A 26,729-nucleotide genomic window follows, 5' to 3' on the forward strand; every position below is an offset into this window, starting at 1 on the left:
GCTTTTGCTTATTGATAAATTGGTTAATTGACTATACTATTACAGCCCTAGATGAAATAAATACATAGTTTGCAACAATTAATAGCTGTTTGGGATTTCAGTATAAAAATATAAAGGAATACAACATCTAGCTCAATGGACTTCTAGACAACTATGGTTCCTTGTCACTATTTACAATAAAAATAAACAAACAAATAAACAAAATTGGGCAAAGTGAAGAGCCCTATGCACAAACTATGGTCCCAATCTAGGTATTTTACCCAGTCAGATTTCTGAACCAATGTATAGCTTTGTTGCCTTCACTGGGTCTCCAAGATAGACATACTCTGCACTATGTGGAATACCAAAGGTTGTTTAAAGCATGTTTAAGAACACTGTCAAATACAGTGGTTACCATTACAAAAGGTGGTGGTGTATTGGGACCATTTCTGGCCAGCTCCAAATCACAATGAATGATGGTTTCTTAATAGAGATAACTGAAAATTATAAAATGCTTAATGTAGCTACTTAAGAATGTGGCTTTCAAATGCAGGCTTCACAGTAAGAAGACAAAATTAACAGATAGTTGAATCATCAGCAATAAGCAGCAGCCAAGAAATATTTTACCTTTTTCTAAAAAGAATTACAAAATTTCTAAAGGGAATAAAACAGGTATAGTATTTGCTTTTTAATAAAAGTTATGATTAAAAATTAAATTAGTTCGGACTGGCTTGGTTATAAATACAGTGATTTGGGTTGAAAACTAGCAGACTATAAACCAAACTGGAGTGTAAACGGAGTAATTACAAAATAGGAATTTATCAAGTTCAAGGAAGCTGCTGAGTGGTGTACACTTCAATTGTTGTACATTTTGCTTTGTGCATTATCTTCATGTTAACAAAATATACAGATACTTTTTTATATTAAATTATGATTTGTTATAAACATGTGTCAGGACAGAGAAATAATACACACATAAAATACTAGAAGTATGGAAAAGAAAAATACTATGATAAAATTCAGTTTTGAAAAATTCAAGTTAATATACTGAAGCAAACATGAAACAGATATCCAAAAAGAGTGAGAAATATGAAAAATGAATGCTTTAGGAGACATAGGATATATCGACACTACAACATAAAGCACAGACTCCTACTCAAGTTCAAGACCAAAGCCCTGTTCTGCCTAGCTTGGGGCTAGGGTCCCACACCTCTACGGAGTGGAAAGCTCAAACCTGAGTTCCTTGGGGAATCTGGGCTTACCTTCAATCTTTTTGTACTGTGGACATAGCTTGGACTTTGGTCCTGAGAGCCGGTCAATTCTATCCCACAATTCCATGGAACAATGTCCTTTGTTCTGCTTATTGTTTAACCCTTCCATTTTGTTCAGACTGCTGAGAAAGCAGCGGAATGAATCTTTTCCTACAATGCTAATGGCCACTAGCACAAAGAAGTCCTTTGCCAAGCACGTGGCATTGCCAGATTTTGATTAATTCCTTGTGCAATGTGAGCAAATAGCTTAACTAAGTTCCAAGAATGACCACACATATCAACTAATAGCAAAGAAGTGGAAGAGTGGATTCACTGGATGAGCAGTGCGGGGAACAGATTAAGCTGCTCAAGACCATGTACCAAAAAAAACCAGGGAGAACTGAAACTCTATGAAGTCACTGTCATCCTTCCCCTTTTGCAAAGAGTTTGACAAGGTGGTTGGTACTGCACTGAGCCATTACTACTTTATGGCAGGGCACCAACCTTCTAATTACTGAATTCAGTACACCACCAGAGAGGAGCCAGCAAGTGCCAGATGAGGCTACAAAAGTGACCTTTGTGCACAAACTTATTCCCAAGGACAAGCTCTATTGCCAGAGCAACTGCAGCACATTCTGGGTCACTCCATGGAGAATTTTTTGATGCTCCACAACAGGAGCTAATTACCACAGAACTAGCCTCAAAAACATGAAAGGTGGAAGTAGCCCTACACTCCGTTAAGTTCCTGCCTCCATGTTTGGTGTTATTAAAAGGGATGAATTTCTTGTTTATGACCCAGTATAAAATTTATTACAAGCTGTGTGCAGCAGCATATATCTGCTAATGGCTAGCACTGTGGCAAAAGTCCATCTAGATGCACACCATATGGAATTCAAAAAATGGAGACCAGTAAGTACAAAGAACAGTGAAACAAGCATTTATAGCTAAATGTTTAGTAGAAACTTGCACATGCTTACAGAGATGTGGTGGGGTATTTAAAATAAGAACCCTGTACTGGTTTCCCTTTTGGTATACCATGCATACAAATCAAGCATGACACATCATAAGCCGCCTATACACAGAACAACTGTGCATGACAGGGGAGTCTAAGTATAGTCCATGGGTAACAAAATCAATGTCTGGAGTAAAGCCAGGAGGTTGTATGCAGTCCAGAAATATGCCAGGAGCATTGGAGGGGATGGCTGTGCAGTTCTTTGAGAATCCATATTATCACGTGTTTGCATGTAGTCTTGGTAGGTGCATTCATAGCAGCCTACATGAAGTGTTATGCAGATCTGTACGGAGACAATCCATCTGGACACTTGTGCAGCATCCGGTTGATACGCTCATGAATTCTGATCCAATCCTGGGCACTGACAGCAGCATTTTTCCCAATAGTAGGGACACCAGATAGGCAATCAAATTTCAGGGAAGGGTACATATTCCAAACCCTCTTCTCTAGGTCATCAGCCCACTCCAATCATATATGTGCTGCTCTGTTACCATGTTTGAAAGCATCTATCATACACAGCTGTCCTGCCACTAGCACAGTGTTTCCCAATTTTATTTGGCTACAGAACCCTTTTAAACTGGAAAGAATTTTGCAGAACCCCTAATAACAGTCTAATATATGGAGCTGAAAAAGTAGACCACAAATAAGTAAGGATAATAATAAACAAATGCTAAACAAGGTCATGAGATCAACATTTAGTTTAATTGAACATATTTAAAAACAAAAATCACATAATATTAATTAGTATTTTTTAAAGTAATAAAATGTTATTGTAATGGAATTTTCTCGCTGAACCTTTATTTTCACTTTGCGAAATCCCGGGGTTCTGTGGAACACCATTTGGGAAACACTGCACTAGCAGCTTAGAATAAACTCCCCCTTTGTCATACTAGGCCATCTAGGATTGGTGATTTCCTCAATAATGTGCAAATACAGAGAAGGCTTACTTAGAAAGCTGCAACAGCCCTTCCCCAGTCACCAAAAGACCAAGGAGCTCTGCAATTTTGAAACAAAATAATTGTAAACTGAACTTACCATTCTCTATGCTATCTTTTCATTGTGATTAACTAAATTTTGTCTAAGGAGCTTCTTGGAGTTGAGACATTCCTCTCAATCTATACAAACTCAGTTTAAATGTATCATTTTAGCTTAGTATTTCACAAAGCACAGACCCTCTCTGGGAAGCACTGACACAATAATGCATAGTCTGAAATCTGCTTTTAGACCCTTCAAGCTCTGATGGTTCTTCAATCTCTGATGGTCCTGCCACCTTAACAGCATGGGTTCACTCCAACAGGCCCTTGGATGCAGAGTTGTCATAGCCCAGTCCAGGTAGAAGTATTTCTGTGATGAACTCATGGTGGACACTTTGGACAGGGCCAAAAGCAGGTGTAATACCACAGGATGAAAGATTTACGGCAAGTGGAAAGGCATAGATAGGCTGCATGTGAAAGGACAAGAATTTCAGCACACAAAGTAGATCTGAATTACTGTTTCAGGAGCAGAAATATCAGCTAAGGGGAAAAGATAGAGCTCTGTTGAAAGACCTGTTCAAGAAGCTGCTTATATTTATAGCCATCAAAACACAGCCTACAGCTGTTCTTGCACCATGTCCTAACCCCCCCTCTGTGGTTCCACATGCTACTGACCAGGAACACTTTGGAAAATTCCATGGTTGGCTAGCCCATGCAATCAGGACTTGACTTAGCAGTTGGACAGGGCAAATCTACCCCATGTAGATTTCCACCCATGCTGTCCCCCTTCTCCTTGCATGCATACATATGAACAATCAATTGATGACCTCTGCCCCTGTGAACAGCTTCACCCTGTGGTGCCAAGTGTAGTCCAAATATGGAAGAAAAACAAAAGGAGAATGGGAGACAGATAACAGTAGGAGTTGATAATGCAACCAGTTCCAAACAGTTTGCACTATTTAGGTTTAAGATTTTGGTGCTGGTTTATTGCTGGTGTTTTGGTGTGCTAATATCAACTTGTCTGTCTGGCAATGGTTTAACATTGTGTGTTTCTAATACATCTTCAAAAATAAAGGTTTTTATTTTATTAATAAATTTTATTAGTATCATGTAATGCATACTTCAAATAATAAAAGCTTATCGCATGAAAATGAATAAATAGGAGGTTGTATGTATGCAATTATTATTTCTCAATACATTTCTCTGCATCAAACCATATTCTAAAATCCAGTTCTTGCCACTTCATAAGCAGTCATGTCATTCATAACTAGAATGTAGGGCAATCAACATCCACATACATTACATCATAAGATGTATAGACTGTACAAATACACTCAAACATACTAGTCTCCCTGGTTCATTGGCCCACTGAAGTCTGTGATGTGGGAGTACCATGTACCCCTGATTTGTGTGTCTAAGTACATCTATCCTAGCTGTGGTAGGTGGACTTTTTGGTTGACTATACCTCTTCAATAATCAATTATTGTAATAGTTCTATAGAGGGGCAAATGGCTCACCTTTAACATCACAAATATTATGAAAAGCACAGCAAGCCACAATAATGTGGATAACATTCATGACACAGTCTTGCAAATGTGTCTGTAAACAGGGCCAGTAGGAATACAGTCTGCCAAATGCACATGCAATCACCATTCTGCACCTGCTGAGAATGTAACTAAACATTCTGTTGCCGATTCTGAGATCAGTACAGGCAGTCCCCGGGTTACGTACAAGATAGGGACTATAGGTTTGTTCTTAAATTGAATTTGTATGTAAGTCGGAACTGGCTCCAGATTCAGCCGCTGCTGCTGAAACTGACCAGGGGCTGACTACAGGAAGCTGGAGGCAGAATTGCTCTGCCCCCAGCTTCCTGGAATCAGCCACTGATCAGTTTCAATAGCTCTGGGGCGAGAAAGCCCTGTTCGTAAGTGCGGATCCGACATAAGTGCCTATTTACACAGACATCAACAACTAGAGTAAGAACCACAAGCAGTATCAGCCATTTCCCTTTTTTCCCCATTTCTATCATCCCTCTCTTCCACCTGGTTCATTCGACTAGATGTTACCAGTGGTATCTAATTGATGCTCTGCTCATTTGCTGAAACAGGAATGAAAACAAATGGTGACTCCTCCCAATGTTGCTGACTCCTGTTGCTGGGAGCATACAACCCAAAAGACAGCATGGCAAGAGCTGTTGGGAATTTCCTGTAATATGCACAGTGGATATCAAGTTACCCCAAACTGCACAATAAACCAATAAAGCAGCCACAACTGGAGAAGGAGCTAGGAAACCTGGGATACAATTCTTGGACTCAGGTCTGATTACTGCATTTTGCAACCTGGGCCTGAGGTTTGAAGCCCAGGTACAGAAATTTTAAACCTAAAATCATTATGCACTGGGGATGTTCAAGCCCTGGGCTTGCAAACACAAGATTCACAGATTAAGTCTTGGCTTACATTACAGCATAGATCCACCCTAAGGGTAAACACTAGACTGAAAATTAATCTTGTTTCTGCAATGTAATTTTGTAGCAAAAAAGGGCAATATATTTTTATAGTACCTGTTATAGGCAGTCTGTGGTTCCAGGACAAGAAGGCAGGCCTTAGCAGCCGCAGTAGTCACCTGATCACCCTGCAACAATGAGACCCAGTGTTTGACATTTCACCACCCAGTACCAGGTTGCAACCCATAGTTTGAAAAAAGAACAGTTACTTACCTGTAACTGTTGTTTTTCGAGATGCGTTGCTCATGTCCATTCGAATCAGGTGTGCGCACCGCGTGCACTGCATCTTCCAGAGCGTTTTCCCTAGCGGTACCTATAGTGCCAGCAGGGCGCCCCCTGGACTGGTGTCACTATGGTGGGGCATAAGTGCCCCTGCCGGCGCTGCCCGACCTCAGTTCCTTCTTGCCAGACGCTCCGACGAAAGGGAGGTGGGGGGGGGGGGGAATCGAATGGACATGAGCAACACATCTCGAAGAACAACAGTTACAGGTAAGTAACCGTTCTTTTCTTCTTCGAGTGGTTTCTCGTGTCCATTCGAATCAGGTGACTTCCAAGCCAACCCCACTTCAAGGAGGAGGGGTCGGAGCACTCATTGTAAGGAGGCTATCACCTCCGGAGGAACTGTGAAAATCGTGTCCCAGAAACCCCTGGACTGGTTGAATGCCTTTGCCAACCAAGTCTGCAGAGGCCTGAGCCTCATTCGAGCATGGCATACCACATAGGTACACGCTGCCATGTGACCCAGCAACCTCGAGCAGACCCGAGTGGTCGTGATAGGGAACAGAGTTAACTTGGAGACCAGCTCAACTATAGACAGGAACCTGGTTCTGGGGAGGAGTGCTCTTGCCACCCTGACATCCAGGAGGGCACCTCCGAATTCGAGGTGCTGAGAGGGAGTCAACGATGACTTTTCCTTGTTTATCATGAGTCCCAGCCTTACAAAGAGGGCCCTTGTGAGGGAAACATGGGCCTCCACTTGTTCGTAGGAACGACCACGAATTAGCCAGTCATCCAGGTATGGAAAAACGTGTATCCCTTTTTTGTGGAGGAACGCCGCTACGACTGCCATGCATTTTGTAAAGACCCTCAGTGCAGGTCTTTACAAACGGCAGGTCTTGGATCGTAGTTTGGACGTCCAAAGGTATTCCAGACACCTGCAGCCAGGCACCACGGTGCATAACCACACCTGACGCCATGGTGCAGGCTGCAGAGTCAACAGCGTCCAGGGAAGCCTGGAGGGCCGTGCGGGCGATGGCTCTGCCCTCAGAGGTCATGGCCACAAACTCCTGATAGGCCTCGGCAGGCAGCTTGTCCTTAAACTTATCCACGGCCTGCCAGGTATTAAAAGCATAACGACTCAGCATCGCTTACTGGTTAGCAATGCGGAGTTGCACCCCATCAGTGGCATACATCTTACTGCCCATCAGGTCAAGGCGCTTGGGCTCCCAAGCTTTCGGGGACGGCCCCGGCTGGGGAAGCTTCTCCCTTTGGGCCACAGCCTGAACGACCAAAGACCCCGGAACGGGTTGGGAGTATAGGTGTTCGTGCCCCGACTGGGGAACGTAGTAGCGCCTCTCGACTCCCTTTAAGGTAGGGATCAGCGTCTGCCACTGGTCTTTGGTAATTTTGGCCACGGTTTTATTAAGTGGCAAAGCCAAGCGGGTGGGCGCATCATCCAAAAGGATGTCAATCAGGGGGTCTGTGTCTTCCACTACTGGCTCCACAGGGACACTCAGCTCGGAGTCCAGACACTTAAGCAGCTTCTGATGCGCTCAGGCATCCATAGTAGGCAACGCCGGTGCGGGATCCGCCAAGGCTTCATTGGGAGACTATGATGATGACGATTCCTTGATCGGTGCCGGGCCCAGCATAGGAATCAGTTGAGGCGCCAGTTGGGCAGGCGGTACCGCTTCCGGAAGCGGCTCCAGTACCGAGGCCTATGGCTCAGCCACGGCATCTGAAGCAAGAGACCTCTGGGGGGAAGGAGGGGGTCGCAACAGCGACGCCAATGGTTGCATTCGGCGCCCCGAGGCCCCTGCCACTCGTGGTAAGCCCACGGCGTCCAGAAAGGCCATTGCGGTTGAGGAGGCCAAGTCTGCTGCACCCGCGAACGATCACGTCGGTGTCGGAAACAGGATCTGTGAGCCGAGGAAGCTCCCGAGGACTCCGACCTGAACGATGCCGCATCAGAATCCGACAAGTAGTCAGACTCCGGCCAGGGAGGCGCAGATGACGAATGTCCTGCCACCAATGAAGGGGCAAACCTGGCCATGGACTTGGGTTTGCCCGTGTGCGCCTGATGACGGCGTGCCAGCACCGGAAGACCGGTCCCGGTGCCGGTGCAGTTAGCGGTGCCTCTTGCGGCACAAGGAGAACAGGTCCCGGTGCCATGAGCTGAACCAGCTGAGGCACCGAGAAAACCGGTCCCGGTGCCTGAAGCAGAGTCGGTGCCGAGAGGACAGGTCCCAGTGCTGGAGGTGGAGCTGGTTGCGGCACCCGGAGGACCGGTCCTGGTACCAACACGGAGCATGGTTGCATTGCCGAAGTCGGTACCGGTTGCGAGACGAACCCCGAAGAAGCCGATGTCACCGCTGATGGCGGTACTGGCAAAGCTCACGGGTGATGCCGGTGCCAAAACGTGCACTGGTGCTGAAGAGGCTGATGCTGAAGGGCCTGGTGCCGACAACTGGAATGGCACCCCTGGAAAGCTGCTCAGCGCCGGCGTCAATGATGACGGTACCATAGACGTTGCCACAAGGCCAGAGTGATACGGCACCGGTGCAGCCAAGATGGGGTCTGAGAGAGGTCTCAGCACTAAGGAGGGTCAAGCCCAGTTGGGCACCGAGTGAAGCCTGGCGGCCTGCACCGAGACCAGCACTGATGAGGAGGCAAGCGGTACTGGTCCCACAGGGGACGGTCCCGCTGCATAAGTGGCCGGTGCTGCCTGGTCATGCCAGTGCGGAGGCGAAGCTGGAGCCAACACAGCCTCCAGAGTAGGCGACCTCGACCCTTCCGCCTCAACCAATGACAGAGGGGAGATAGTGAGGCTAATGAGGTCATGCGCCGTCTCAAAGGTGTCCGGCGTGGAGGGGAAGTGCGAAGGTAGTTACCCTGGACTGGGCGGACGTCCCGCTCGCTTGCGCCACACCGTGGTGGATGAGGACATGTGCACCGGTGACTCGGCACCGCAGTGTAGGCTTGACTTGGACTTTCAGCTCAGAGACCTACCACGAGACGTTCTTGACCTCTTCGTGCCGGAGAGTGAGACCGGTGCCGGGCCCTTGACGCCGAGGGCAGGCCTCAGGATGGAGCATCTCGCGTGGACGCCTGTGCACTGCGCACCGCAGAGTGCCCCGCCAGTGCCGGCTGTAAAGCTGCCTCCATGAGGAGAAGTTTTAGATGAGAGTCTCTCTCCCTCTTAGTGTGCGGCTTAAAAGACTTGCAGATCTTACAGGCGTCTGTAAGATGGCCCTCACACAGACACTTCAGACAACTGTCGTGAGGGTTTCCTTTGGGCATGAACTTTGTCTTAAAGCCTTGTGGCCCTGGCATTCCTCACCCCCGAAGGTGGAGAAGGAAAAAACAAAGAGACACTAACTATCTAACTAATAACTATTTAGAACTATCTACAATGCTAAGAGAAATGGGAACCTTAACTGATCTAAGAGAGAGAGACACTCCAATGACCGTCATGGGCGGTAAGAAGGAACTGAGGTGGGGCAGCGCCGGCAGGGGTACTTATGCCCCGCCATGGCGGCACCACTCCAGAGGGCGCCCTGCCAGCGCTACGGGTACCGCTAGGGAAAACGCTCCGGAAGACGCGGTGCCCACACCTGATTCGAATGGACATGAGCAACCACTCGAAAAAGAACCACTGTACTAGCTTCATGAGAACCAGAACCAGTATATGTAACCAGGGGACTCACACCCTTGTCTTGCAGATATAGACAAAGTCTTCTTTGATACAGTAATGTCTAGAATATTAATTCAGTACTGAATCTTCATTACCAGAAAGATAAAAATACTAGCAATAGTTCACAAAACAAAAATGATCACAGTTAGAAAGACTAAGAGCATAAGAAACTACCATAAAACTACTGTAAACAGAAATACATAGGTGGGTCAAAACCTTTGTTCCCTGTAAACTGGGAACTTGTGCAGATGCTCAGGAGAGATTCCAATGCTGCCCAGCTGAGTAGTAGAGCACCCACAGCTAGGCTTTTGTTTCTACTAGCAGTTTACATGCACATTCCTTGTTGTACATAATATAATTATTCTGCACATGGATTGAAAAGATTAGCAGGAACATCGGTTAAGATGAGCAGTCATGGATACCAAAATAATTTCTCTCTACCTTAACTAAGTATGTCATTTCTAGTAATTGATGTTTCAGAAAGAATTTTCTGCACACCTCTATATATGTTTTTAGTGCTTCCATAAAATTGGGGCTTAAAGGAGGGCTAACACACTGATGTTCAATTCAGATAAAACTAATGTTGGTAAATGCAAGATGCATCCAGAAAAACTGAAGATTATATGCCCATTTGTAATCTAAGGATCTTGCTATACCTTATGCCAGTGGTTTCCAACCTTTTTACACCCAAGATCACTTTTTAAGTGACAGAACAAGCTAAGATCTACTGCCCCGCCCCTTCCTTCAAGCCCCACCCTCTCTATTCTCCTCCTCTCCATCACTTGTTATCCCCAACCCTTATACTGCTGCTTTTTCCCCCAATTCTGCGGTAGGAAGAAGTTTTTCCAACATTTGGCCTGTCTAGACTGGACCAAATGTCAGACCAAAACCCCTTCTTTTGGAAGCCCCCTTATTCCTCGTGGAAAGAGGAATATAGGGGTGATCAAAAGATCATGTTTGCTCTTCCACTAAAAGAAGTGGAAGAACAAACGCATCCCTGGATGCAGAAGAGTTTTTCTGGGATATCTCCAGAATCCTGAAAAACTCCTGCAGTCTAGTCGGACCCTCACTGGGTTGAAACAGGATGTGTAGACTCCAGGGTGGGAATGAGGGACTTGGGTGTGGGAAGGGGTGAGAGGTGCAAGCTCTGGGGGGAAATCTGGATGCAGGAGGAGGTGGATAAGGTAACGCTGGCACCGGGGAGGGGAAGGGGGCGCTCCAGTCTGGGCAGTGTTGAGGTCAGATGTAGGGTTAGTGTACTAAGCAAGCCACAGACTTCTAGATGTGAGGGTTCAGGAATTTGGGTTGGGGTATGTGAGGGGCTCAGGGAAGGGGGTTCCAGTGTATGAAGTCTCAGATGTAGGATCTGGGGGAAAGGGAAGTACAGAAGTGTTATGATACTGTGGCCAGATGGGGGCTTGGCCCCAATTGGGGGTTTGTTGGCCAGGCTTCACGCTAAAAAGTTTCTGCATTGTCTTTATTTCTGAAAAGGGCAAGGAACCAGTTTTGAGTCAGGGGTCACTGACCCACAGAAAAGTCAGTTAGAGACACACAAGTGAGATGCAAAAAAACCTCCTCCAACCCTTCCCCACCCCCAAGCTCCACTAATGTGGCCCCAACTGTGTTGGTGGGAGCAGAGGACATAGTACTGGAAAAGGGTGCTAGAGGGTGCTTCGGCAGGGGACAGGGTGCCAGTGGGGACAGAATTCTGCGGCTGGGGGCGGGAGAGGGGACAGGGTGCCAGGAGGGCAGGGGACAGGGTGCCAGTGAGGACAGGTTTCTGAGGCTGGGGAGTGGGAAGAGACAACAGGAGCCTGGGGAGTAGAGAACAGGGGGGCAGAGAGTCCCCTGCACCTGCCTCCTCCCAGGATTCTACCCCCCGCCCACCCAAGAAAGCTGGCACATGCCTCCCGCGGCACAGCCAAACCCCCCTGGGCGCCTGCTCCAGGGCCAAACCCTCCTCCCGTGGCACAGCCAAATGCCCGTGGGCACCTGCCACGGGTGCCTGCCCCGTGGCCAACCCCCCCTCCTGCGGCGCAGTCAAACCCCTGCGGGCGCCTGCCCCTGGGCCGAGCCCCGCTCCCTAGGTGCAGGGAAACCCCTGCGCTTGACTCACCCTTCCTGCGGCGCCCAGCACACCACAAAGCTGTGGGAGGGGTGCAGCCAGTGAACTTCCGGAACCCCCAGAAGTGGTGTGAAGCTACAGGTAGGACTTCTGTCCACCCCGCGGGAAGCCGGCACTACGCTGGATGTAGGTAGTGGGGCTTCTCGGGGGTGGGGGAAAAATGGGAGGTGGGGGTGCCTGAACGCCTCGCAATCAACTGGTCGAGGCCTCGTTGGTGACCACGGCCTTAGGCTGATTGGATAGGAGTTAAGTATCAGAGGGGTAGCCATGTTAGTCTGAATCTGTGGCACCTTATAGACTAACTGAAGTGTAGGAGCATAAGCTTTCGTGGGCAAAGGCCCATTTGGTCAGATTCATGTAGTGGAAATTTCCAGAGGCAGGTATAAATATGTAGGCCAGAATCAGGCTAGAGATGACAAGGTGGATCCAATCAAGGAGGATGAGGCTCACTTCTAGTAGATAATCTGGAGGTGTGAATTCCAAGAGAGGAGAAGCTGCTTCTGTAGTTAGCTAGCCATTCACAGTCTTTGTTTAATCCAGAGTTGATTGTGTCAAACTTGAAGTTCATCTGACAGTTCATCTTCAAGTTCTTTTGTGTGGGCTGTATGGTGGACTTGTGTATACTGATAAGCAGGCCAAGTCGGGAAAAACACTCCCTAGTAGCAGTTGTCATCCCTATAGTTTGTTGACAAGTGGAGCCCTTGATAAGACAATTGCCAAGGTAGGGGAAGATGATGACGTTCTGTCTTCTAAGAAAGGCTGTGACTATGGCTAGCATCTTCAAGAACTCTAGAGAGGTCGTAGAAAGACCAAACGGGAGGACCCTGTATTGGTAATGGTCTTGACCTGTGACGAATCTGAGAAACCTCCTGTGGCCAGGGTAGATGGTTACATAAAAATATGCATCTAGAAGGTCAAGGGCTGAAAACCAGTTCCCTTTGTTCAGTTCGGGTATGACAGTTGCAAGGGTCACCATCTTGAATTTTGTATTGCAGAGGAACTTGTTGAGTTCCTGAGATCCAAGACTGGTCTCCATCCTGTTATTTTGGCTGTTTGGAATTAGTTGGAGAAGAAACCTCTTCTTCAATATTCTGTGGGAACAGGTTCTATTGACCCTATGGTGAGTAACTTTTGTACCACTGCTTGTAATAGGGGCTCATGAGATGGGTTCCTGAAGAGGGACAGGATAGGGGGCTGGGTAGGAGGATGTGAAGGGGCTTGTGTAACCTGATTTGATAATTTCCAGGACCCATTTGTCTGCAATGGGCCCACTGGTGGTAGAAGGGTCTCAGGCGGTGATGGAAGGTGACACTGGAATGACACTGGATCTGTGGGATGGTTGCTCAGACTCCCGACCAAGACCTCAAATTTGTTGCCTGTGTGAAACTGACTGAGTGATGGAGGACTAATTTTGCTGCTTCCTCCTCCTGTTGGGGCACTGCTTGGGCCTGTTGTCATATGGCCTGTGCTGTTGTCTATAATAATTATAATTATATTCCCTTGACCTTTGGTAGGGGGTATATTTGCGCCGCTTATTAAGTGGAGTGTACACTCCCAGGGTATGTCTACACTACAGCACTAATTCGAACTAACTTAATTCGAATTAGTTAATTCGAACTAAGCTAATTCGAACTAGTGCATCTAGACCTAAAAACTAGTTCAAATTAGCATTTTGCTAATTCGAACTTGCATGTCCACATTGAGTGAACCCTGAACAGAGGGTCAGGCTGGCCGGAAGCAGTGCCGGCAGGGCAACAGGTTAGGACTTAGAGTGTGGAGCTGCTGTCTCAGGCTAGCCTAGGGCTGTGCTTAAAGGGTCCCGACCCCCACCTCGGACAGACAGTTCTCAGGGGTGCCCCGCTTGCAAAGCAGTCCTGGCTTGGAGTGCCCTGAGTGCCCACACTCAGCACATCACAGCACTCGGCCATCAGCTATGGGGGGGAATGTGCGGATATGGTTGGGGAGCACATAGTCGTGTGCTGTTGTAATGTAGAAGCTTAGAGTGGTAAGCATGGGAGCAATGTGGCCGGTACTCCTGCCATGGTTCCCAGGGGGACCACTGAGGCTGAAACTGCTGTGGAGGATACATCCACGGCTGGTTGGGCCACAGGGGGATGTTGTTGTAGGGAATGATCCCGATATGAATTCCAGAAAGCCATTGATCCCAACGGAGATGAATGGCCTGATGAAAATCTACTCCTATGTCCGCTGCCATAGTCAGTTCTTGGTGAGAGCAGCGGAGGAGAGTGGGGAGCCTTTTCTGGCATATGAGTGTGCCCCTGGGCACGAGACACCACTGAGAAGCCCGGTGACCAAGCTCCTGATCTGAGCAGTGTGCCTGGCTGAGGAGATTTTTGTAAGTGCCACGTCTTGCACAGCACTTTATTATGTTGTGGTGCCAGAGCGTGGTCAAGTTCGGTCTGACCAGGGATAGTCTGTTCAGGCACTGTAGTGGGGCCCGCGGGAACTGGTGGTGGTAGCACATGTGGCTTTGTAGGTGCCGCTGCCTCAGCAGCACCGACTGGTGCTGTGTGCTGGGGTTCTGACTCTGCTCTCCTGGCTGGTGCAGACTTGTGCTTCTCCATGATGCCAGAGACTGACGGCACCTGGCAACGAGAGACTCTGGACAGCGCTGGTAAGGAGTGTGCCAGGGAAGCCCATGAAGCTTGTGTGCCTTTGTGGGATGGGGAAGCCACCCTGTCAATGGGCTTCTGCTGTCGCCGTGTCTCCTCAGGTTTGTCTCACGGTGGTTGTAGGGACTTGTCCCAGAGAAGGTTTTTGAGACCATTTTGCGGTCTTTTCTGGCTCTGGCTGTCATATTCTGACAGTATGGGCAATCATGTGCTGCATGAGTATCTGTTAGGCATTTAATGCAGAGGCATGGCCATCAGAAATAGGCATCAAGTCCTGACATGAGTCGCATCTTTTAAAGCTGGGGGAACCTGGCATATTGAAGAAAAAGTCACCGTGGCGCTTCTCTTTCTTTTTTTTTTTATAGCAAATGTTGAAAACAGTCTTTAACTGACTAAACTATGAAGAAACTTTAAACTAGAAAAGGAACTGAGAGAGCTCGCACTGTGTGTACACTCAAACAGCTGGAGCACAAGACGCTGGATGCAAAGGCTCGGCACGAGGGGGCTCTGCTCACTAAAAATCTCCAATCAGCAGTGTGAGGGCTCACTGAGACCTGAACGGAGCACCAGTTGAAGAACCACTGACGCATAGTATATTGACAGTGGGGGTTAGTGTAGGCTACAAGTGCTTTGATAAAGGCTGATAGAGCACTTGACTGGAAGCACCTAGACTATAAAATGGTTAAAGCCACAATTAAATCTGAAAAATATTCTGTGCAAACACAAATATGTATGTCAGATTAACAGAAGAGAAAACAATTGCAAGTTAAAGACCACTCATTTCTGCCCAGCCTTAGCATGGAAAACTACTCCACTGAACTGCAATTTCCTTCATGTCTGTTCTCCACAGATTTTGAAGCTCAGAACATAAATGTGTAAATATTTGGGGGTACTGATTTAATTACAAAGCACATCAATTCCTGATTATGAATTGTAACCATCTGTCCAAACTGAAAAGGGGCCATTTAATAGGTTGTGGAATCTGCACCACTGGAGATATTTAAAAGAGCAGGTTGGACAGACATCTCTCAGGGATGATCAAGACCAGTGGTCCCCAACCTTTCGAGGTTGCCGGGCGCCAGGGGGCGTGGCCGTTCGCCCGCCGGGCACCAGGGGGCGTGGCCGTTCACCCACCGGGCGCCAGGGGCGGGGGACACTTGCGCCCCGGGGGCGGCCCCCCCCATAGCTGCATTCCCGGGGGCGGCCCCCCCCATAGCTGCATGCCCGGGGCCAGCGCTCCCCCTGCCAAGCGCCACGCGCCCGGCACTCCCCCCGCCAAGCGCCGCGCGCCCGGGGCCGGCGCGCCCCCCGCCAAGCGCCGCACGCCCGGGGCCGGCGCCCCCCCCGCCAAGCGCCGCGCGCCCGGGGCCAGCGCCCCCCCCGCCAAGCGCCGCGCGCCCGGGGCCGGCGCTCCCCCCACCAAGCGCCGCGCGCCCGGGGCCGGCGCTCCCCCCGCCATGCGCCCGGTGCCAGGCCAGCCCCGAGCACCTGGCGGGCGCATGGAAATGCCTCCGCGGGCGCCATGGCGCCCGCGGGCACCGTGTTGGGGACCACGGATCTAGACGGTGGTTGGTCCTCCCATGAGGGCAGGGGACTGGAGTTGATCTCTCAAGGTCCCTTCTAGTTCTAGTATTCTATTCAGATCACGGGCTCGCTCACTTCAGAGAGGGTGATAAAGAATGAGATCTCTCCTAGCCCAAACGCCTATAGATCTTTTTAATTCCTCTTTTTTATAAAAGTTGTGTACTCTGACTACCCAGATGTCTTCTTGCTTTTGTAAAAGGACCTACATTTCCTTTCATACGGCTTGAATTATGAGAAGTATTTTCTCAGCCTCTCTCAAAATTCAGTCAATACTTTTCTACTGGTCATTCAAATATTTATTTCTCTGGCCTAGTCTGCACTACAGTGGAAGGTCGATTTAATGTAGTGCAACTCCAACTACATTAATTACTCAGCTGGAGTCGATGTATCTTAAATCACATTTCTGCACCATCCACACAACAAGAGGTCAATGGGAGCAAATGAACCTGTTGGCTTCCTCCTGAGGAGCAAGAGTACCAGCACCAACAGGGACGCCCTCTGTGTTTGATTTAGCAGATCTATTCTACATGTTGAAACTCCTCAGGTGGTTTAGTAACAGTAGTTGTTCCTCTGGTATGAGGCTCCGCACTGAAAGGTTAATGAAGGCACTCTGGGTTTACTGAAGGGATTTTCCATCACTCCACACCAAGTTCTGTTGCTGCACTCGTGTGATTTGGAGGTACTCTAGTCCAAAGAATTAAAAAAACAACAACTATCCTTCCAAACACTCTTTCAGGGGAAAGGAACAAGACAAGTATTGTTGCGTCCTAACTTTTTTATTTGTCTGCTATTTCACTTAGCCCTGGTATACAATAGGGAGTTATATCAAAATAACCCCCCTTATTTTGAAGTAAAAAGCAGAGAGTCCACACTGCCAAGCCCATTATTTCAAAAAAACAGGCTGGTTATTTTGAAATCTGTACTCCTGCTTTCCTCGGGGAATAAGTATATTTCAAAACAGTTATTTCGGCAGTTACTATTTCAAATTTAGTTATTTCAAAATAATTTCCTAGTGTAGACATGCCTTTAGAGCTGGAGCAACAGGATTGGTGCTGTGCCTCATACAGGAGACTGGGGGAAAACAGTCTTCCAGGAATGAGGCCAGCAGCTATAAATGAATACTGAAATTGAAAAGGGGTTGTTTTTGTTTTGTTTGTTTTGGCCTGTAAAGGGGAAAACTGAAGCAATCAGTATAAAACAGCCTGATGCCTTGTAGATCTGTCAACACAATGTAAACTATGGAAACAGAATAATCTGTCAGCACCCTTAATTGGTGGGCATAGCACTGTGGTCTGATTCTGCCTTCAGTTACAAGCAAGACATGATAGCAACTTCTGGGGACCTGGTTATGCTAAGTAGTATTTTTCCCTTTCCAATTCTCTCAGTGTTTCTCAAATTATTATTCAATAAATCTAGAACAGGGGTTGGGCTTACTTTGACCCAGCCCATGGCAAGGCTCAGCGCTTTGAGCTGGCAGTCGCACTCCAACTCTGTGGCAAGTCTCTGAACCCTGAGCACAAGTACTGGCAAGCCCTGCCCAGGGTTAAGTATGAGTTAGGGATGTTAGAAATTGTTTATTTAGTAATCATGTAACCACAACAGTTCTTAGCAGCTACATGGTTACTAAAATGCTCCCCCCCGGACGAGGCCAGAGCGAATGCACTCCCGGCCCCGCTCCCAGGGAGCCCCCTGCCACCCTGCACTGCTGCCTCTGATGACAGGCTTGAGCCAGTCCATGAGAGGAGCTAATTTAAAAATTGTCTTCCTATGCAGAGCAGCTCCCACTTACCACCTCTGATACAGAAGCAGCAGCAACCAGTCCACTCGGGGCCCAAAGTTCCCTGTGGGTAGAGGCTGTTCCAGAATCCCACAGAGCAGCCTCTGTTCTCAGTGAACTCACACCCCCCTCCAACAGACGCGTCTGCTGCCTTAATCTTGTCAAGTATAGGCTCTCCCTGCTCCCTTGCTTCCTCTGTATTACAGGTAGTGGAGGGGAGGGGGCAGGGCAGGAGCTGGTGCCCATGAGGAGTGGGCTTTAAGCAGGCTCCGCATGAGCACTGGATCTGCCTGCCCCACCACCATCTTGCGCTACTGCCACTGATAGAGAAGCAGCAGCGCAGAGGGCCAGAGGGGCAGGCTGGAGCCAATATGTGCATTAAGCCATCTTTCAAGCAGCCTATCCCTGCTGGTCCCACCTGTCCTCTGCTCACTGCCTCCTGTGTGTCAGGTTCTGCTGCCACCCTGCACTGCTGCTCTGTATCAGAGGCAGCAGTGCGGGGTGGCGGGCAGCCAGTCTGCGCAGGGAGCTGTTTTTAAACTGGCTCGCCGGGTGGACCGGCTCCTGCCTGCTACCCTATGCTGCTGCCTCTGATAGCATGCTCCAGGATGGGCTAAAGCATTTGGTGTGTAGGAGGGGACTCAGGGTATGAGGTGGGGGTGCATGGTCTTGCTGGGAATTAGTGTGCTGAAGCATGCTCAGGGCTGGAGTGTGGGACCCAAGAAGGAGTTAGGATACAGTCTTAGGGCTAGGGAAGAGGGTTGGGGTGAGGAGCACTTACTTGGGGCAGCTCCACCTTGCTGTAGTAGGGGAAACAGATGACTCAGTATGAACCGTGCTGACCTGTGCTCATCTGCAGGCATCACCTCCTGGAGCTGCCATTGGTTGGGATTTTTAGCCAATGGAAGCTGCACGGGTGGAGCCTGCAGACAAAGGTAGCATGGGGTCAGAGCTTCCTGTGGTGACATGGCTCCAGCCTAGCAGGGAGGATGGCAGTGCAAGGATCTGCCTTCCTCCAACCAGACAGGGATGGATAATACGCAGGGGCTTTAGTGTCTACAGCGAAGGTTCCTGGGCTAAGGCAGCCTAGAAATCTTTTTCCCGTCTTGCCTGTAGTGGGAACAGGCTCGCAGTGGTGGTTTGTCCCAGCCCACACGAGAGTGCCAAGGCTGGAGACTTGCTGTGGACTAGATCAAATTAAGCAGGGTGAAGAAGGGCGAAGGTTCCCCACCCCATCTAGTTTAAAGTTTTGTCACACTGGGAAATTTCCCAGCATAGCTATATCCAATTAGTTATTTTAGTGCAAGTATACAAATAGAGTACCCAGGTGGACATTCTACTTTGGAATAAATTCACTTTTATTAAGTGTCTCCAAAGAGAATTATAACAGAATAATTATTGCCATGTAGCTTTGTCAGGAAATTTTCCCACATAGATGTACCCTCCCACTTAGAAAAACAATAATGGATATCCATTCTTAACACCACCCTGAACAAAAGCAAATATGTTAACTATGATGGCTGATCAATAGTTCTGATGATGGGCTGTTAAAGCTAAATACAGGTTGGACCTCCAAAAACCGTGACTTCCTCTCTGGCAACATCCATGTTCCAGCAGGACCACGGATGTTCCTGGACCAGGAAGTCCCAGTGGCAAGAGGGCTAGAGGCTCAGAGCCACTGGGGCTGGGACCAGGGCCAGAGCCCATGGCATAGCCAGGGCTGTTGCAGCCCCAGTAGTGGGGCCACAGTAGCCCTGGTAGCGGGTCCAGGAATGCAGCAGCTGCAGCAACCCTGGTAGCAGGGTCCGAGCTGTGGGAGTCCAGGCCATCATGACCGCATTAGCATGGCAGCCTGACAGAGAGGGCAGCTAGGGCCAGCAGCTGGGAGGGGAGGCAGGCTGGTAGCAGGGGACCTCCCCAGGTCTGGAAAATTCCCTCATTCGGGACTGGTCAGGTCCTGAGGGTGCTGGAGCAGAGTGGTCCAACCTGTATGTGAAGGCAAAAGAAAAAAAATACACTACTTTTCATGAGCTATCAACGAGCATAACTTCTCCAGGAAATAAGAGTAAACACAACTCAAAACTGCAACTCAACATGATTTGAAATACTTAGCAGACAACTAGGAGATAGTAGAGGCCACTTTAACCTCAATCAGCAATGCCTCTCATTCCCATATAAGACACAAGTCCCTTCTGGCTTATCAAAAATCCCACTATTGGTTACTATGAGACAGCCAGAAGAAATACTGCTTCAGAAACACAACAGTTATAATAAGTAATCTATAGAGCCATAAGTCTAAAAAAAGTTATTTTCCCTTCCCATAATACCAATAATGTGATGAAGTCTTAGTTTCCTCAATATTTCTGATGAAGCACTAGTGCAGGGGTGTCCAAACTTTTTTCAAAGAGGGCCAGATTTGATGAAGTGAACATGCGTGAGGGCCGACCATTTTGCCTGACATTCTTTGAACCATTAAAATTAAATGCAAATTAACTATTTTATGCAAAGTTTATTGCAAACGGCAAACGACATAACACCAACTATACATGTTGTGTCCAAATATATTTATAACTGATTTAGACCAACTGACATTAACTGAGATTTTACAATGTAGTCATCTCAACTGAAAAAAAAAAAAACTTGCCTACACTAATGTGAAGGGTGAAACTGAGATCTGGACTGCAGCACATAGGCTAGGTCTGGTTCAAAGGCAGTGGTTTTGATGCGCAAAATGTCACGCAGGTGAGAGTCACTTAGTCTTGTCCTCACGCGGTTCTTGTTAAAGTTCATAGCAGAGAATGTCTTCTCACACATATATGTTGAGCCAAACAAGCTCAGCATTTTCTTAGCCAATGTTCGAATCTCTTGAAACCGGCTCTTATCCAGTTGGCGGTAAAAGTTCACAAGAGAGAGCTGTTGGTGACGACTGCGTAACTCGCTGTCACAATGCAGCTCAATGAGCTCGAGCTGCAGCTGATCTGGAGCATCCTCAGGGTCAACAGAGAATGGAGAGGAGAAAAGGCTGATCTCCTTTTCAATAGCTGCAAAGTCCTGAAAGCGCCGTTTAAACTCCCCAGCCAGAGATGCAATGTCTGCTGCATACCTGCTCGTTTGCTCACTGATTGTCCTGTGGAAAACTGTTCATTATTTCCTGCAACGCTGAAAAATGTATGGTATTGGGCTGTGTTTGTGACAACTGCCTTATGAAAAGTTGCAGCTTTGTCCCAAAGGCTTTGAGGTGTGAATAAAGCTGGTTCACCGCTGCATCTTTCCCCTGAAGACTCGTGTTCAGTACATTCAGATGCTTTGTTATGTCAACTAGAAACCCCAAATCAGCCAGCCAAATAGGATCAGATAGTTCTCGCATTGGTTGTCCCTTTGTTTCCAAGAATTCTCCGATTTCCTTTCTGAGAGAGTAGAAACGCTGCAGTGCAGACCCCCGACTGAGCCATCTTACATCGTTGTGATATAAAACATCTTCGTATTCAGCCTGGATGTCCAGTAGAAACTGTTTAAACTGGCGGTGGCACAGGGCTTTAGAGCGAATAAAATTAATAGTCTTTAGCACCGGTTTCATAACATGATCATATTTGAGATGTTTAGCACAGAGAACTTGTTGATGAATGATACAATGGAGTTTAATAGCTTTGCCTCCTTCTTCGATCACCTTGTTACAGATTAGGGTTGATAATCCACTTCGTTCACCAACCATGGCAGGTGCCCCATCAGTAATAATCCCAGTAATTTTGTTCCAAGGCAGTTTCATGTCATCTATGGCGGAACTAACAGAAACAAATAAATCTTTTCCTCTTGTTTGGTCCGTAAGGCTCTGGAGGTCAAGTAGCTCTTCAGTCACATTCATTTCATCGTCCACCCCTCTCATAAAAATCAGCAACTGAGCTGTGTCAGATAGGTCCGTGCTTTCATCACAGGCTATTGAAAAGAAGTCAAAATCCACTCCTTTGGATGTCAACTGTCTCTTAATATCTGATGAAATCTCTTCAATTCTCCGTGCTACAGTGTTACGAGCCAGGCAAATGTTGGCAAACTCTTGCTTCTTCTCGGGACAGATATTCTCAACCATTTTCATAACGCATTCTTTGATAAAGTCACCCTCAGCAAAAGATTTGCAATTTTTAGCAATTAACGTTGCCACCTCATAGCTCGCCCTTGTGGCATTTTCATTTGACTCACGGGCTCTTATGAAAAATTTCTGTTGTGACATTAAAACAGCTTCAAGTTGCTTCAACTTTTCACTGCGGTCGTGCCCTGTTAGCTTGTCGTATGTGCTATGTCTCGACTGGTAGTGTCTCTTGACATTAAATTCCTTATAAACAGCCACAGTCTCTTGGCATATCAGACAAACACAGTGATTCTCTATTTCAGTGAAGAAATATTCCACTTTCCACCTGTCCTGGAAGCGGCGGCCCTCACTGTCAACTTTCCTTCTCTTATTTACAGTCGCCATTTTTTTAAATTGACCAGAAGGGGAAGGGATCATGTGAGCGCAGTGCCAGAGGTTTAATACACTGCCCAAGTAATACTGCACTAATACACTGCCCAACAAGAATTCTCTTGCCTTTGTGGCTGTTTGTGGCGAAGTCTCTAATGATGAGCTCCACGTGCCTGAGCCCGTTTGTGGCGAAGTCTCTAATGTTCGCAGCTCCACGTGCCTGAGCCCGCCAGGAAGCTGACAGTGCGCAGGGCCAATCACAGATACTGAGATTGAGCAGCTGCGGAGTCCGTCCCTGATCTCAGCAGCTGCGGAGTCCGTCCCTGCACTCTCAGCCCCAAGGTAGAGGGCTTGCAGGGTCAGAGGCGGGCGGAGAGCGCAGGGCACGCTGGCCTCACGGCGGCCCGGGGGCAGGGCGAACCCGTAGCCAAGCGGGGGAGCGGGGCTGCGGACGTGCCCTACATGGAGGACTTTAGGACCGCAGCGGCCGCCATGGACGGCGGCGGCGCGGCCGGAAGCGGCGCCAGTTCAGAGGAGCGCCGGGGAGCCAGGAGAGGGGGAGGAAGCGGGGGCTGTCCCCGCACTCTCAGCCCCAAAGCAGAGTGCAGGGGCAGGGTTTGGGACCGCGGCGGCAGCGGCAGCGGCCCGAAGCGGCGCGCTGCGCACGCCAGTTAAAAAAAGCACCGGGGAGCCGGGAGAAGCGGGGGGCCGTATTAAATCCGACCGCGGGTCGCATTTGGCCCGCGGGCCGGACTTTGGACATGCCTGGATTAGTCAGTTACCTGATACTTAACATCCTTAGACACAATTACACTATGCACAAAATTTGCATCTGGGAGTAGACAGCACAGCTGGGTATATTTCAACAGTTTTTCCCCCTCCTGAGACAAGACCCAATATGTTCTCAGGTCCCATCCATTTCTGGAGATATTCCATAGCCTTGTTTGTTTCTAGCTATGAAAGTAGTGTACAACTGGAGGTTTATGCTGAAGCAAGGCCAAGATTAGCTATAAGAGTTACAGTTGATGTGCAGTAATAGGGAAGCTTGTTTGTAACTTACAATGCTAACCTACACTAAACTAATTGTATTTTTTTCTCAAAATGTGTACAAATGTTAGCCATTTTTAAAAAAACTATTTAAGGACAAACTGCACAGGTATACATTCAGCAATTTCATTCAGAGAAATCCTGGAGAGGGAAGTAAGAGTATAAATGAATTTCTACAATGCTATTTAAATACCAGGTTGCTGTGACAACAATAGTATACTTTTGCTTTAGTTAAATGATTTTATGCTAATTTCATGAGTCAGGATACTAAAAGTGAATGATAATAGAAGAAAAAAAATGCAATTTCAAACTTCAACATCCATTAATAACATAATGTAATATACTAGGGGATAGGGGTGAACAAATACCAGCCTGGAGGCCGGAACCAGTCTGCCAGGATTAGTTCCTGGCAGGCTCCCAACATTATATTTACCTGCACATTATATTTACCTGTCTCCCAACGTCAGAATGGTGCATCAATTTGAAACTCTCCTTCCATTTACAGTAATTTGCAGGTAATGTTCTTATGTACAGCTGCAGGTACTGGCGATCGCAGCTCCTGTTAGCCATGGATTGCCTTTCTTGGTCAATGGGAGCTGCAGGAAGTGGTGTCCTGGTCCGTGTCACTTCCCAATGGCTAGGAACAGTGATCCTCAGCCAACAGAAGCGGCAATCGCTGGTACTTGTGGCCATGCAGGTAAATATAGTGGTGGGCGCCCACCAGGAACTAACCCTTGCGGACTGGGTCTGACCTGCAGACCACCCCTGTCCCAGAGTATAACACATTGTATTATCAATGGATGTTAAAATTTTGAAATGTCATGTTTTTCTTCTATCATCATCCACCACTGTGTTATTGCTCACCCCTGCTCTGGGAGCAAGCCAATGCTAGAAAGGTAGAGGAAGACAAAATTTGATTAATAAAATCCTATATTATAATTTCAGCCATGTTGTCCTCTGCAGCATGGCGGGAGAGATTTTTCGCCCTCCCCCTTCCAGCTTCAAGTCCTCTAGTTGGTGGAAATGTTGATAATATAGTGTCGCTGGACATGGATAGAAAGTTGGATATCATTTGAATGACCTTTCTCCTACGATGGTACCAAACATGAGAAACCTAGAACAATTATTTACTAGTATATACTCAAGAAAATGGTTTTTTTTTTTTAAATATCAACTTCTAAAAATGATACTGTAATTCAGCCTTCACAAAAAGTTACACTGTGCTCTCAACCAACAGTAATGTATTATCAGTAAATGCCTAGAACATGATACTCTTGTATTTTTTTTAGTATTTTGGATTACTGTAAATGGAAGGAGAGTTTCAAATTGATACACCATTCTGACGTTGGGAGACACTTTATGTTAATACCAATATTATGAAATTGCGAACAATCTGACCAGATATGCCATGTATCTGTAAAAATATTGTAATTTTCCAATTATGAAAACCTTGTTTATATCACCTTTGAATAGTGCATGATAGGTATGTATGATATATCAGTATTTCAAACTTGTGCTGTGCATCTGAGTGACACCCTCTTATAGACTGGCATCAGCACTGCCTAGCCTGTTCAAAGGCCCATCAAGGGTCATCAACTGTACAATGAACCCATTGGAAAGAACCAAGCAATACACGCTGGGAGTCAGTTAGGCATGTGGTATGCCTGTGGACAGAGAAATCTAATGTTTTTCCATGTGGTGTGCTGGGCAGCTTGAGTTTGGGACAAAGGAAGTACAAGCTTAATGAAAAAAAAGAGTATAAAAAGGTAACTAACTGCATCATCTCCACTTTGTCTTCATTCCTGCTTCTTACCTCTGGAATAACTTTCTACAAGCCTCTGAGGGCTGTATGACCCGAAGCTATAGATGTATTCCAGAGTGACTTTCAAGATGGCAAACCCACTAATACTGCTAAGAACATAATATATCAACTATGAAGTCTTGTGTATGTATTTTGATTGCTTTACCATTTAACTACTTTTTTCTTCTATTTTCTTTATGGTAATCCTTTAATTTTATACTAAAGGACTGGCTAGCAGCATGGTATTTTAGGTAAGATCCAAACAAATATTCACCTGGTAATGTTGTTGACATTTTGGGCTATGTGATATCTTTTTGCAGCATCTTAACCACGGTGGGGGATCAAGAGCACAGTTTGTGATTGGCTGATAAGTTTAACTGCAGTATTAACCACTACTTTTGGGAGAGTCCGTTGTACATTTTACAGCCAGCTCTGATTTGGGCATTTTTAGTAATGATTTCCCAGGCACTTCAGGTCATAGCCTTCATTGGCAAAAAAGAAATGGTTCGGTGACACTAATTATCAGTTTTATTTATTATGCCAAAAGAGTTGTAATGAGACAGGGATTAAGACATCAGCAGCAAGCCATAAATTACTAGAATCCAGCCATACATAGTATGCACGTAATTACATGACATATCTTATATAATCAAAAAATTCTTGTTTTTTACTTTGGCCTTGATTATTTTTAGACATCAATGGGAAGATAGAGGATGGCAAATGGAGAATTTTTGAAGAATACCCCTGTGGCACAACACAACACTCAGCGGCATCCAACATGCTATAAGCAGGTACACACAAACTGAATTTCGCAAGGTTAGAGGAAGTATATCAAGCTTCAGTAAATAGTTGAAGATGCCAGGAAAAAGTGCCAGCTATTCATGAGACCTGTCTTATGCTAGGTCCCAGAACATGTGTTTTGAGGACACCTGTTTATTATGCATTAAGCAGAAAGCTCATAGGTGTCTATTAAGCATTGTTTCAACATGTGACACCAGTGAGAAACTGTATGAAGCAATCACTCTTAAGAAAGAATTTTGCATGGAAAGTAAAGTGATTGCACTGAACCAAATGATGTACACACTGTTCTATGTGTGGATCACATCAAGTACTACAATAAGAATGTATGTAATGTATTGCGTCAAAAGGTAAAATCCAACAGAAACATCTGCTCATTATACTACTGCAAACTGTGCGACTCAGCCAGAGTTCATAAAATGCCTCACAGAGATTCTAATGGATGGGAAAGTGGTGGTGATAACTGATGTAGTGTCTAAGTACAGAGAAATATCTGCTTTGAACTTGACTGAAGAGGAACAGATGCTTAGCAGAAAGGCTCTTAAAGCACTTACTAAAGATTAACTATGGTATATGGATAGCAACCCTACTCACAGAAATGAATCAGAGAGCTTATCCTTAAAAATGGCAAATGCTATGGTGCTATGAAAAGCAAAAGAAAGTGCTGATGTCAGCTAAATTTTAATGGAAAAGTGTTTGTCCTGCAATACATGGGAGGTTCAGGGATCCAAAGCTGATGTCAAACCTCAAACAAAACCAAAAAAATACTGCATGACTTTAGTTTTTAAGTGGTTGCAGTGACTTCAGCACCAGCATGTGTGACAGTAAGCAAATGGAGCCCAAAGCTGTCATTTTATCACAAAAGTTCATGTACACTCA

The 26,729-nt window shown here is 46.9% G+C and overlaps 1 protein-coding gene across 17 annotated transcripts in view; it reads right to left on the reverse strand.

The window, feature by feature from the left end:
- Positions 1–26,729, reverse strand: part of ZNF532 (zinc finger protein 532) — a 99,056-nt gene that overhangs the window by 60,983 nt on the left and 11,344 nt on the right. For 6 of the 17 annotated variants that reach the window (XM_089779446.1, XM_089779442.1, XM_089779444.1 and 3 more), the window contains exon 3: positions 18,533–19,737. The exons of 10 other annotated variants lie outside the window; for them this stretch is intronic. In XM_089779446.1, the coding sequence (XP_089635572.1) occupies positions 18,533–18,719 (187 nt within the window). In that variant the 5' untranslated portion in view covers positions 18,720–19,737. Of the gene's footprint in view, positions 1–5,776; positions 5,848–18,532; positions 19,738–26,729 lie in introns of all 17 variants that reach the window. One more of the 17 variants, XM_075932609.2, reaches the window with a different exon arrangement.

Source organism: Pelodiscus sinensis, chromosome 6 (genome assembly GCF_052426305.1).
Source record: "Pelodiscus sinensis isolate ZL-2025 chromosome 6, ASM5242630v1, whole genome shotgun sequence".
In the NCBI taxonomy this organism is placed as follows: domain Eukaryota; kingdom Metazoa; phylum Chordata; order Testudines; family Trionychidae; genus Pelodiscus; species Pelodiscus sinensis.